At 38.9% G+C, this 14798-nt stretch overlaps 1 protein-coding gene and 1 long non-coding RNA gene across 4 annotated transcripts in view; one reads left to right on the forward strand and one right to left on the reverse strand.

Annotated features, from left to right (window-relative positions):
• dsg2l (desmoglein 2 like) overlaps positions 1–13497 on the forward strand; it is a 42318-nt gene extending 28821 nt beyond the window's left edge. Inside the window, exons 11-14 of one of the 2 annotated variants that reach the window (XM_051882568.1) lie at positions 136–357; positions 1405–1532; positions 6890–7168; positions 11098–13497. In XM_051882568.1, the coding sequence (XP_051738528.1) occupies positions 136–357; positions 1405–1532; positions 6890–7168; positions 11098–11928 (1460 nt within the window). In that variant the 3' untranslated portion in view covers positions 11929–13497. The remainder of the gene's footprint in view (positions 1–135; positions 358–1404; positions 1533–6889; positions 7169–11097) is intronic. The other variant, XM_051882579.1, reaches the window with a different exon arrangement.
• LOC127506535 (uncharacterized) overlaps positions 11870–14798 on the reverse strand; it is a 100942-nt gene continuing 98013 nt past the window's right edge. Inside the window, exon 4 of one of the 2 annotated variants that reach the window (XR_007928009.1) lies at positions 11870–12016. This is a non-coding gene — a long non-coding RNA (uncharacterized LOC127506535). Of the gene's footprint in view, positions 12017–12044; positions 12194–14798 lie in introns of those variants that run through there. The other variant, XR_007928008.1, reaches the window with a different exon arrangement.

The following is a 14798-nucleotide window of genomic DNA, read 5'->3' on the forward strand; positions in this document are numbered from 1 at the left end:
TGAAGTAAAAGAAGCAGTGCAATCAGTGCAAACATTTTTAGTAATAATTTTTAGTACTGAATTTTTGCCTTAAAAAGTATGATTAATCATGTATGAATCTTGTTTATGTCTTCATGTTTAACATCATATTTTCAGACACTACAGCAATATTCAGATCAGAAACAACACTATGGCCTGGTGTGTACCATGTGTTTGTGGATGTGAGTGACCAGCAGGGGAAGATCTGCGCTGGTCAGATGCTTCAGATAGACGTTTGCACATGTGACGCATCAAAAGTTTGCCTGCCAGAAAAAACGGTCTCTAGATTTGGAGTATCTGGTGTGTTTCTAATGTTGCTGGGACTGCTGCTCCTTCTGTGTGAGTAGCAACATTTAATCTCTCTCTTGCTGTAAGGATGTGCTGTTTGTCAAATGCTTGCATCATAATTTAAAAGTAAAATGTGTGTTTTCCTAGAAAAACTTTTTTTACTGCTTTCACACGGACAGTTTAGTTCGAAACAAAGCACGGTTCGCTTGAAAAATTGGTAATGTGAAAGCTGTCATGCCTACTTGGGAGTCCACCGCAGTACAGAACCCGAGACTACCTGTAGTAGGCAGTCTAAATTCAGTTGCACTGGAACTGTTTGCACCCTAAAGCTGTGGTCACGCTAGACTTTGAGCATGCAAAAATTCTTTGGACACTACAACTGTCGTAAAATGATGTCACGCTCTGAAGTGTCTTTTTTATAAACATGAATTAAACATATAACAATTAGTAATACATGTAAAGGGTTAGTTCACCCAAAAATGAAATTTCTGTCATTAGGTGCTCACCCTCATGTTGTTCCACACCCGTAAGACCTTCTGTCATCTTCAGAACACAAATTAAGATATTTTTGATGAAATCCGATGCTATCGGATCCACACATAGGCAGCAACATCATTGCACCTTTTGACATCCAGAAAGGTAGTTGAAAACATGGTTAAAATAGTCAATGTGACTACAGAGGATCAACCTTAATGTTATGAAGCGACGAGAATACTTTTTGTGCGCAAAAACAAAACAAAAATAACGACTTTATTCAACAATTTGAACCGTTGTCATACGTAGTGAACTCAGTGCAGGCTTCCTTGTTTACGTCCGAACGCCAACTCAGTATAGGCCGAAGCTGAACATGTGAGCAGCACGATGCATGCATGTGATGCTGACACAGGATCTGGCCAATAATGAGCCGGCATTCGGACATAAACTATTAAAACTATTCACTTAAGCTCTTTAAGCAACAAGCACTTCAAATAACAACTATACATATTAGTAAATATAAGTGTTACATATAAGTATTATGTGCGGTTGTGGATATGTTTAAAGACGATTACAGCTGATGTGCTGAATGAACACTGATAACTGACTTGTCTGTGTTTGCAGTGGTGCCTCTTCTGCTGCTGTTCTGCCTTTGTGGTGGTGCAGGAGTTGCAGCAGGTTTCAAGACCATCCCAACTGATGTTAAAGAGCATCTTATAGTATATAACACTGAAGGACAGGGAGAGGACAAGGTATGTAACACTACAGTACAAGACAGAATTTTACTGTTACACATGCCCTAACCAGTAATGGCGCAATAGAAACACGTGATTAAAGGCATTTCTGTCATGTTAATGAGAGTTTTTGTCCCAACCAGCTGTGACGGTAACAAGTGACAACCAACACTATTATTATTATTTTTTTCGGTTGCTTGGTTTCTGTTTCTATGGCATCAGTAGCGCTCCTTATGTGTATTCATAGGCGTCATGTTAGGGGTGGGTCGGTGGTACGGGTGGGACATGTCCCCACCACTTTTTGCCAGGGTCGATATTATCCCCACTACTTTTTGAAACATCTCGTGGCATGGACGTACCTAATACAAACAAAGCATCTCCAGTTGACCAGCAGAATTTTTGTTAAATAAGAGGCGATCAGGCCTGGAATGTGTTGTTTTTGAAATCATGCTGAGTGTTCGTTGCCGCTGTTATCAATGGCAGAAGGCAACTGTGTTTTCTTGTGGCTCATTCATAATCTTCACACAGACGAGCGCTTCAGTCTATCCCTTAATGCCGTTGCAGAGACTCTTTATTCGTTCCAGTGAAATCACTAAACAAAATGCACACAAACGTGCCCCTGCTCTTGATATACAATCACTGATGAACATCTTTGGTATATAAATAAAAAACCTAATTATACGAAGGCGGATTAGAACCCACTAACTTTCTGGCACGATAAATGAAAGTTCTACCACCAGAACATTAAGGTAAACAAATATTCAATGCGAATCTTCAATGCAATGATATGTACAATAACACCTCTAATCATGTCCCACCCACTTTTTAAAACAAAGTTATGCCACTGTGTATATTGATCACCAAACATAAATAAGAGACTGATTGTGGCAATTCAGAATCAGATATTATATGACGTCACATCTTCTGGAGGCCTTGGGTTCTTTTTCACTTCTTTTAGGATTGCCCGTTCTGTTCTTAGAGTGATTTCTTCAGGATGATCGATCTTTCCTAGGGAGAGTAGCAACAGTCTAGAATTTTCTGTATTTGAAGGTTATCTTATCATGACAGGATATCTTATAATTGATTAATGAATATCTAGGTCTTTAGCAATGCTTTTGTCAACTTTTACAGCTTTGTGGGCGCCTGTGCATCCCACACTCAGGAAATGTCCCAGCCTTCAGGGTTACTTAACTGTGATCGTGGAGGGCAACCCTAATCAATCACCAGTCATAACCAATCAGACAATAAAAATGGCTGCCAACAACCAATCTAATTTTAGTAGGTAAAGTACCTAGTAACTTGAATTTTGAATAGCTGTACAGCACATGTATATAAAGCTGTCTACCAAATTTTGTGATAATCTGACAAAGTTAGCACTATAAAAAGCTAATTCACAGTTTTGCTCTTTGAACAATAAAAAAAAAGTACTTAGGTGCCCCCAAATCAAATGGTCATTTCCATTACATTTTCAGCCATTTTGAATTTGCAATAACTCTAAAAGGAATTTGGATTCATTTAACTGTTTAGCAGATTTTAGATGTGGTCCGTATGACTAATTAGCCTGTATCTTGTCAGGAAAATATAAAAAAACTACACAAACATTTTGAGGACACATGCGAAAATCAGCAAATTCCAATGCGATTAAAATTTCTAAACTTTTGAACTGTTATATACTGCATATCACAAATGTAATTGTATCAACAAAAATCAGCAGTATTTGTTTTCAGTTTGACAAGTTTAGTAATTTTACAAATTGCTTGGACCCCAATAATTTCCACTTTTTTTATATATAAAATTATTATTATACTGCATTTACATTTCCTGTGTTTTGTGTTAGATGAGTAAAGAGTGCTGCTGCACAAATGTTTGCTCTTTGCTGTCAACTACACAAATTGCAAAACCTAATAATTACACATGCCTATTATTTATTTATTTTTTTTAAATTTTTTCCTGAATGGCACTAGCCATGACAAAATTTTCAGCTGCAGTCTCTTTATCTTTTACAACCCAAATGTCTTTTTGCCTGCAAGCATAATTATCCAAATGAAATGTCTATTTTTAGAGATTTTTTTTTAACAAAACAGTTTATTTTGGTGATCTAAATCTACAGGTGCTCAACAGTCATAATGTTGCTAGGGTTACTATGGAAGTAAAACAATGCCATATGTTTCTGAAACAAAAAGCATGTTGAATTGCACTAATTGAAAAAAACAAAAACAAAAAAATGCATTGCATTAACCGTGCTTGTATTTTAATGCATTGTATTTTTTGGGCTTGCATTTTTATTTATGGGCTGAAATTCAACATGTATATTTAAACTGTAAATATATTTCAATTCAAAACATTTCACTCACATTTTCAATGTTAAAAATTCAATAATCCATATTCACCTTTAAGATTTCACTTCCAAAATATTAATTCTGTTTAAAAATACAACCTCTAATATTCAGCAGGCAATTTTCGGGCCGTTTTAATTCACGTTACAAATTCGCGTCCACAAATTCAGTGGCAGAGATTGTATTATTATAGGCAGATAAGAGGGTCTGTATCTCTTACCATTGGAGAAAGCGTAACGGCTAACTTAATCACGTGCGGCACCTCTCAACCTATCGTGTCGCCATTCAAAATTCCTCCCTGCGTACTGCCCATTCCGCCAGTTAGCATTAGCCGTTACGCTTTTTTGGCTAAAGGTTGCAGGCTTGCCTTCCAGTGGCTTTGACAGACTGGTGTATTCAGAGATAGTATTATTATAGGGAGATAAGAGGGTCTGTATCTCTTACCATTGGAGATGTGCGGCACTTCTCAGCCTATCTTGTCGCCAGATAACAGCGGCAACGAGCACTCAGCATGATTTCAAAAACAACACATCCCATGCCAGATCGCCTATTATTTAACACAAACGAACAAATTGCTAGTCAGCTAAAGATGTTTCTTTTGTATTAGATAAATCCGTGCCGCGAGATGTTTCAAAAAGTGGTGGGGACAATATCAACCCTGCCAAAAAGTGGTGGGGACATGTCCCACCCGCCCCACCCGCAAATTACGCCTACATATAACTTTTCTTTAACTTTATATCACGGCGCTGTGCTGCAGTACTGGGGTTTCCCTCAATACGTCATACTCCAGGATTCCCCTGTCGTTGGGACATATGGAATGCTTAACTTATCTTTATAGACTAAATACAGTGATATAAAGACCACCAAACTCGCACCATATTGAGGATGTAGGTTATGGGCTACAGGCAAGCAGGTTGACTCAGAATATGAACATAATGCGCAAAGTTTGACACTAAGCGTTTCCCAGTGAAATACTGGCATAAAGTTGGCTTGACATTGAATGGTTGATATTTGCAAATTTAGGGACCGTCTCTAAAGGTACATACGAGATTTCTAACTTCAATAGCATTAAAGAGAATAACTTACAATCATAAAACCAACTGTAAAGTGTTCATGTAGGTATGATGCACACCTTTTAGATTCTTGATATTGAATAAAATAAACTGTCAAGTCATATGTAAATATCGTTTTATATTTCACTTAGCCTACTGTATGCTCATACACAAAATATACCATAATTTAAAGCTCTGAGTCTATAGTATTTGAAGAGTATGAATTACAGTCTGTAAAGTGTTCATGTAGGTGTGATGCACAAATTTTAGACTGTTATAATAAATATGAGCTCATGCTGTAGTGAAAAATAGTAATATTTACACATGATTTGACTGTTTATTTTCTTAAATATCAAAAATCTACCATATACCATAATTTTAGATTGTTGATATTAAAATAAATATAAGTTTATGAGGTACTAAAAAAAATAGCATTTTTAGTTTATTTTATCAAATATAAAAAATCTAAAAGGTGTGCATCATGCCCGACACCTACACGAGCACATTACAGTTTATGACTGTAAGTCATTATCTTCAAATGATATTGAAGTTAGAAATGTGTTTACCAATGTCGTATGTAACTTTAGAGACGGTCCCTAAATTTGTGAATATGGACCGTCCAATGTCAAGCCAACTTTATGCCAGTATTTCACTGGGAAATGCTTAGCGTCAAACTTTGCACATTACGTCCATATTCTGAGTCAACCTGCTTGCCTGTAGTAGCTTATATAGTATAGTATAGGTGCGAGTTTGGTGGTCATATCACTGTATTTAGTCTATAAAGATAAAGTTAAGCGTTCTATATGTCCCGACGACAGGGGAATCCTGGAGTATGACGTATTGAGGGAAACCCCAGTACTGCATCACAGCGCCATGATATAAAGTTAAGGAAAGTTATATGTCTACCTCAGATTTAACTTTTTAATTGTACATCAGCATCGGGGAATAACGTTATAATCTCATTCACTGTAATCCAGCTAAAACCAGCCTAAACTGGTCAGGCTGGTTTCAGCTGGTCTCCCAGCCTGGTCATAGCTGTTTTTAGAGGGGTTTTGGTTAACTAGGAGACTGGGAGACCAGCTAAAACCAGCTAACCCAGGCTGGGAGACCAGCTTGACCAGCTAAACCAGGCTGGGAGACCAGCTAAAGTTTAGTAATAATTCCATCTTAAACCAGCTAAGAGCAAGTGGCTTAAGTCGATGTAAACATTTGGGTGAAAACAGGATATGTATCAGTATCCATGGATTCGGTCTTAAAGGGACCGTAGCCTATATGTCATTAATGTTAATAAAACAACAAAAGATGTTAAATAAATGTATACATGGTAAATAAACCTACTGTATCTGAAAAACAAGTTTATTTAATTTGTATCTCTATAGTATTTGTTGTATTGTTTGTAATTTGTTTGTAAATTTCTTTTTATATAACAACAATTATATATACACTGGTAATTATGCCCTTTGAAGGTTATTGGACACTGTGAAATTTTTATTCTTTAAGTTTGTGACAAGCACATAAAAATTATTACTTTTTTCATTAGAGTAATAATAAAGAAGCTGTCCTACATTCATTAGTCTCACTGTGTTGTGCTTGGAAAACTGCAACATCACCAAAAAAAAGAGAGAGAGAAAGAGAGAAATTAATAAATGTATAGGCATCGGTATCGGCGAGTACCAGAAAAAAGTATCGGTACTCGTACTCAGTCCTTAAAAATGGTATCGGTGCATTCCTAGTCTGAAGTTTTGATGTTTACTTTAGATGGTTTCACTTTCATTTGAATCATGCACATCGCTTACATCTTCAAGGTTCAAGCTATTACTCTTATCAAGTTAAAGTGATTTGGTAATATCATTTACTTGCCGAAGATGATTTTTGCTCGCATTTGGCACTAAGCAAGTGTTAATTTAAGACCCTGCATGGTGCTCATATGTGAATAATGTATCAGGCACTGTTAACAGAGGCATAAAAAATGTACTCTGCCCCACAGGGAATACCGCTCTTACCGGTGTCAAAAGGGCATGATGGCAGCAACCTCAGTAATGTGAATGCTCAGAAGAGGATTGATGCAAAATTTGGTGCAGTGAAAGCAGACGGCTCACATTGGTCCTCTTTCAACCAAGGTGATTGGCATATTGATGCACATGATCACCAGAAGAGTCAGATTGATGAGTACATGTATGCAAAAAGAAAAGAGGAACTTAGCAGATTTGACACCTCTGATGGCCTTGCACTGTCTGATGCTTTCTTAGGCAACTACTATTCTCAAGTAAGTATCAATTTTACACAGTTTAAGAACTTAAATATCAATGCCACATTGAGTTCAAAGGAGTCTCCTGATATGTGCAAAACTTGAGGTGAAATGTTCACTTTTTCATAAAAAAGCATGAAATTTGGTACACTTGTACAGTTTGGGGCCCTGAACATTTTCAGAAATGGAGCCATCACAAAAACGCCTTGTGGTCGCTATGGTGACCATTTTACTTTCCGCCATAACCAAATTATGTATTTTGTATCATATCTTCTGAATCAAACATGATAACACAGAAAAGATGATGTCTACCCCTATGTTTTGATGGTCAGTGATTACAATGATACCATATAAAACATCATAAACTGTTCAGGTGAATAGTCAATGGTGAATTCAGTGATGTGAGAAGGAAATCACAGTATCTGAGAAGCTAGACTTTATAATATCATGTCTGTTGCATGCATGTTGTGTAGAGTTTCAAAAGCTTAATTCTTTTGTTCATTAACCCTGACAATACAGTGACTGTAAAGAGTAGAATAATCAATATGACCATAGCAATATAGCTTAAAAAGAATGTCAGACACAAAGATTTACTTCAAAAAATCTATTTTAGAAACACGTTTGTTTGATTGTTTTGTTGTTGTTGTTGAACCTATTCTTCAGTCTCCTTCACAGACTCCTCCACAATGACACAGAGCCGTTCACTTTAAGAAAGCTTTTTACATTTGCAGTGCCGACCGGCAGCCTTTCTTGCAGCCACAGCTTAAGAGTTCAAGGATGGTGGAAGAGTTGACCACAATGGTCTCCAAATGCTTGGGTCCAACCAACCCCAGTCTGTTGCCACCAGTACATCTTTAGTTGGGGGGATTTGGCCTCTGTTGTCATGTCATCTGCATTCCAGGTATCCCATGCTATCTTCTTGCCCCTGGTTGCAAATGCAGATACTGTGTCATAGCCAGTGAAGGCATAGAACACAGGAAGGGCCTTGGATTTGTAACTGCCAGTAGTCTCCACATCCTGATGACATGGGCCTACAACCAGTACACTAAATCAACTATCTGCTAATCTGCTTGTCACCATTGACAACTGGTATACCATGAGACAGCAAGAAAGGGTTACACTTTATTTTAAAGTGTCTTTGTTACACTGCAATTATACATTTAAGTACTGAGTAATATTAAGTAACTATATGTACTTAGGATTAGGGTTTGGTTTGGTTTAGGGTTAGTTGCATGTAATTATGCATAATTTTTAGATATTACTGGAGTAACTACATGTAACATATGTAACAATGACACTGTAAAATAAAGTGTTACCCAAGAAAGATCCCAGTTTCTGTTATGGCACACTGGCCTGCACAAGAATCCAATCAGATTGCCTCTTGCATACATGAAGAGGCAGATACAAGATTGCTACTCCATATGGCAAATTCTGCAAGAAAAGGATTTAAAAAGATCACCCTGTGCACTGTGGACACAGATGTCATGGTCCTAGCCATTACACATGTGTCAGAGCTGGTTATTGAGGAGATGTGGGTGGCATTTGGGATTGGCAAGAACTTCAGATACATACCTGCCCATGAGACTGCCAAATCTCTGGGTCTTGACAAATCCAAGGCCCTTCCTGTGTTCCATGCCTTCACTGGTTGTAACACTGCATCTACATTTGCAACCATGGGCAAGAAGACAGCAGGGGATACCTGGACTGCAGAAAGCCTTCAATGCCCTGTCAAAGGCTCCAAAAGCATTCCAGAGGAGGTGATTTCCATTATGAACCACTTCACAGTTCTCCTCTATGATCACACCAGCAGCCAACTCAACATCGATCAAGCTTGTCTTGCGTTGTTTACAAAGAAAGGAAGAGGAATGGAACAAATCCCCTCATCTAAGGATGCACTGGTGCAGCACCTCAAAAGAGCAGTGTACCAAGGAGGACACTGTTGGGGATAAGCACTTGAGGTGGCACCAAATATGCCATCTCAGTCTGGGGTTGGACCCAAGCGATTGGAGACCATTGTGGTCAACACTTTCACATGCAAGCTAGTCCACTCCTAAGTTGTGGCTGCATTCCTTAAAGTGCACAGCTCTGTGTCAATGTAGAGGAGACTGTGATGGAGACATTAGCTGTGTTTCCACTGTCGGGTCAAAGGAGAACGTGCTAGTGCCAGGGCCAATCGCGTTTCCACTGTCACTTCCGGGGCTTGATGTTTTTATATGGCATCATTGTATTCCTTGACCATCAAAACATAGGGGTAAACATCACCTTTTCTGTGTTATCATGTTTGATTCAGAAGATATGATACAAAATACATAATTTGGTTATAGCGGAATGTAAAATGGTTGCCATGGCGATCACAGGGCATTTTTGTGATGGCTCCATTTCTGAAAATGTTCAGGGCCCCAAAGTGTACAAGTGTATGAAATTACATGCTTTCATGAAAAAGTAAAAAAAAAATGTTCACATGTCATCTGGACTATTTGCTGTTCCACAGACACTCTGGGTCTTTCTCAACCAGTTTCTATTGATCTTTTGCACAGTTTCAGCTACAATCCAATTATGTTGTTGTGTTTAATCACAATGTATGGGATTGTGACATTTGACATGCAACGCAAATTTGATTGAAACCACTTTTAGTCTAGAAAATTATAAACTAAAATAAAAAAAATCATGAAAATTATAACATGATGAGCAATAAAATGAAACCGATAAGGGAAGCAGCACCACTGAGAAAGTATTAAAATATGATACTTTACAGATTAAGATATTATAATAATAATAATAATAAATGATTGAAGGGAGGGCTCCTAGCACCAGAACACAAGAATTTTTGGGCCCGGTTTCTCAGACTGGGCTTAGACTAAGCCAGGATAAGGCCTTAGTTCAATTAGGCTATTTAAATAGCTTTTAGAAAAAAAACATTACTGGTGTGCATCTTGAGACAAAAGTTACTTTCAGTTAAAACAGCTCAAACATGCATTTTAGTCTAGGACTAGCTTAAGCCTTGTCTGTGAAACCGGGGGTAAGAGTAACAGGTTTAAACTTTAACTTTAAAAAAAATATAAATAAAATTAAATTAAAATTCTTTAAAGGGTTAGTTCACCCAAAAATGAAAAATCTGTCATTAATTACTCACCCGCAAGACCTTTGTTCATCTTCAGAACACAAATAAAGCTATTTTTGATGAAATCAGAGAGGTATATAATCTCTACTTTCAAGGTCCAGAAAGGTATTAAAGACATTGTTAAAACAGTTGATGTGACTGCAGTGGTTCAACCTTAGTTTTATGAAGTGACGAGAATACTTTTTGTGCGCAAAAACATAACAAAAATAACAACTTTATTCAACAATATCTTCTCTTCTGTGTCTTTCTCATACGTTGTTTACCTCCAGCGTTTCCAGGTTCTACGTCAGAACGCAGACTCATTATTGGCCGGCTCCTGTATCAGCATCACACGCATGCATTGTGCTGCTCACATGTGCAGCTTTGGCTAATATTCTGACATAAACACAGAAGCCTTCAGTGTGCTTACTGCGGCAACTGCGCAAGGATAATGACAGGGAAGAGAAGAGATTGCTGAATAAAGTCAACAAAAAGTACTCTCGTCGCTTCATACAATTAAGGTTGAACCACTGCAATCACGTCAACTGTTTTAACGATGTCTTTAATACCTTTCTGGACTTTGAAAGTGGTGATTATATTGCTGTCTATGGATGAGTCATATACCTCTTGGATTTCATCAAAAAATTTGTCTCAATTTGTGTTCTGAAGATGAACGAAGATCTTACGGGTGTGGAACGACATGAGGGTGACAGAAATTTCATTTTTGCATGAACTAACCCTTTAGTATAGTATGTACGGTCAATACTATATATTTTGGCAATGCATTTTGGGTCATTGTTGTATATGAATGGATCAGTAAATGCAACATTATTTTCTGTTATTGCAGAAAACAGGTTATGCGGCTAGGAAGCAAGATATGGGAGACAGTCTAAAGGTCTATGAATACGAGGGTCAGGAATCTTGCATGGGCTCATTTGAGGATATCTGCAGTTTCATGCATGAAGATGATAACCTTGCTTTCCTTGATGACCTTGGTCTGAGGTTCAAGACCCTAGCTGAGATCTGTAGTGGTTCTACAATAGAACTTGATATGACCACAACCACTGCTGTGACCTTCAAACCGGTCCTGTCTACCACACACAAAGATGTCGACGTACAGGAGACAGTTGGTCTACTAAATTCTCAGGAGAGAGGAAAGTCTTCCGCCATTATTCATGCTGCAGGAGGACAGCAGGCAAGCAGCACGTCCTCTACAGGAATGTATGTCCATGAGAAGGTGATGGTTTCTAACCCAACTCTGTTAGTCCAGCAGCCTGCATTGTACTATGCCCCTGCCACCCCCATTTATGTGGTGGAACCCCATCCTACTCTGGTGATGACATCCAGCCCAGCCCTAGACATTCAAGAGAACCTATTGGTAGAGGAGCAGAAGAGCTCTGATGCTACCCTGCGTGGAACTGCCAAACGTGAAATGCAGCACTACCAGAGTGTAGTCCTTGTTGAGAAGCAGCCAACTAAAGGGTCTGTGCAGGCTCAAGGTAGTGTCTCTGGAGCCGTTCAAATTGTTAACACTGAAGTAGTGCAGTCCACAGAGTCTCATGGGGTTAGACGGGCAATTCATCCTGTCAGAACGGTGATGGCAGGAGGGGCCAGAGAGAGGGAAGTTTGTGGTTCATTGGATATGAGGGTTCCTCAGAGTCTGTATAAGCACTCTTAAGAAGTCACAATCTACAATATCCAGGAGTCTGTAAGCACTCAAGAAGTCACAATCTACAATATCTAGGATTGATCATTCCATCCCACACCTGCAAGTCCACATTTACTTGCTGCTGATGTACAATGATTTTCTTCCCATTCGCTCATATAATAAGAAACTGACCTTCCAGTTAGCGCTATTAAGCCTCTGCAATTGTATCTCTCCTGTGGCTACACGAAGCTTCCCTTTTAAGACACAAGATTCTGGACTCCTTCTGGATCAGCACCTTCCTGCAGACCCTCTGTGGTCAGTGAGCGAATGATGCATGATTTCACCTATGCAACCAGACGCAGTCACTTACTGTACTAGAACCTTTACACTCTCTCCCACTGTGGAATGATTTTTCAGCCAGCAACAGACCTTCTGAGACCATTACACAACTCTTCTATAAGCAATAATTCAGAACCATAAATAAATGCTTCTTATTAGCACTAAAACAAACAATATATTTTTCATATTTTCATAATGTTTTTTTTTTTTCTTCTGTTTTGCATTTACAGTTCTTCACTAACTGTGTTTTTCTGGTGTACACATTTTATATTGCAGCACTGCTAATATACATTTTTTTTAATGAAGTTTGTTTTCAGTTGCTTGGGTTTTTGCTTATTTGTAAGCTCCTTTGGATAAAAGCATCTGTTATATGAATAAATGTAAATACTTGATTGTCCACCACCAACTAAATGCTGTAATGATCATCCTTTGATAAACTCGTGCACAAATGACATTGGAATATTTGTGAGGAATTTGTTTGTGATTCTGTTGAGTTATTCTGAATTTTATATGGATCAAAACCATCCAGATTTTTTTTTTTTTTAATAGAAAAAAATCTAGAATAATCACCATTGTTGATGATATATATTTTATAATATATTTTATATATTTTATTTTATAGGATTGCATTTAGTTGGCTTTAACTTTCCACAAGATGTGCAAATTTAACGTCTGTCAGTGTCTCAATGAACTACAGGTGTTGATGAGTTATAGTCTACTACTGTATGTTTTAGTTCACATTTAAACTCCATTTATCAATGGCATGCATAAATGGGAATTAAAGTAATTTGTCCAGAATGAGAAAAAAAAAAAAAAAAACAGAAAACATGTAAATATTTATATAAATGACTGTAAAGTGATAGACATTAAAATTATGAATTGCGCTGTAGTTATATTTCACCCAAGCATTAATGTAGTACATTTCTTTGATGCATGTAATGCTGTAGGTATTAAAAAATAAAACTTCCATCACAAGGTCAGTCTCATTAAGCAGCCAACAGCCAGTGTAGGACCAGAAAAGGGAAAAATAATCAGTATGATCTTATTTGTATGCTTTTATTTGAATCAAGTGTATTGCTTACTGTGGATGCACTTGTGTGTTCTTAAGAGTTTTCACTTTAAATAATCTTTAAGGAACATTTTAATTTTTTTGTATCAGTTAAGTATGGTGGTTAGATTGGTATTGTCATTAAGATCTGGCAGTATAATGTGATGCTGCCACCACAAATAATAATAATAAATAAAGAACATGCAAGTTCATGCAAGTGTCTTTTCATTTGTCTTAATTTAAAGTTTACCTTGAGTAATGTTACACACAGAAGGGGACGGGACAGTGCAGGTGAGTAGTGGCTGATGCAGTTCGTGGCAGATGAGACTGAAGAGCTGATACTTGTCTTGTTACTTCCAGGGACCGTGGATGGCGGGCAGACGAGGAGCAGACCAGACACTGAGACACTCACGAGAGATGAGGAGAACACTGGGAGACGAGTCCTTAAGGTAAGCATAGCAGGTGAGTATGCATTAACGAGACCGGACAGTGACTGTGTGTGCTGCTGTGTCTTTTGTAGTGCTGCTGGTAATGATGCTGATGCGTGGCAGGTGTGGGTGATTAGTATTCTGGTGAGGGAGTGCGCTGTGATTGGGTGACTGTGGAGCCTGGCGTGTCTGTGGCATTACCCAATCAGGCTCTGTGGGGAAAGGAACAGAGGGGTGATGAGTCTTTAGTAGGAAAACATGGAACACAGGGTGAATCTTGTACTCAGAGGGAAGCTGTAGCTGGTAAGTGACGGGATTGATCTGACGGAGGATGGTAAAGGGGCCAATGAATCTAGGGCTCAGCTTCCTACAGGGCAGGTGCATCCTGATGTCCTTGGTCGACAGCCAAACCTTCTGTCCTGGCTGGTAGTTGGGTGCTTCAGAACGCCGAAGGTCAGCTGCCATTCTGCGCCTGCGTAGGGCTTGTTGGAGTTGGAGATGTGCTGAGTCCCAGACCCTCTCGCTCTCCCGGAACCAGTAGTCCACTGCTGGCACGTCTGATGGTTCCCCGGTCCAGAGGAACAGTGGGGGTTGATAACCGAGTACGCACTGGAAGGGAGTAAGTCCAGTGGTAGGTTGACGGAGGGAGTTCTGGGCATACTCGGCCCAACCCAGAAACTGGTTCCAGGAGTCCTGGTGACCGTGACAGAAGGTACGTAGGAAACGGAAACGTAGGAAACGTAGGAAATCTCCTGTATCTTCCTCTCCGTCTGCCCGTTCGTTTGGGGATGGTAGCCAAAGGAGAGGCTTACGGTCACACCGAGGAGCTTGAAGAACGACTTCCAGACTCAGGAGGTGAACTGTGGTCCACGGTCAGATACAATATCTTTGGGAAGTCCATAGTATCTGAAAACACAGTTAAACATGATTTCCTCAGTTTCCATAGCTGTGGGAAGTCCTCGCAGGGGAATCAGGCGACATGACTTAGAAAATTGATCCACCACCACCATTACACAGGTGCATCTGTTGGAGACTGGAAGGTCCATGATGAAATCCACTTCTAGGTGTGACCAGGGGTGATTAGG

The sequence above is a fragment of the Ctenopharyngodon idella genome, chromosome 2 (genome assembly GCF_019924925.1).
Source record: "Ctenopharyngodon idella isolate HZGC_01 chromosome 2, HZGC01, whole genome shotgun sequence".
In the NCBI taxonomy this organism is placed as follows: Eukaryota; Metazoa; Chordata; class Actinopteri; order Cypriniformes; family Xenocyprididae; genus Ctenopharyngodon; species Ctenopharyngodon idella.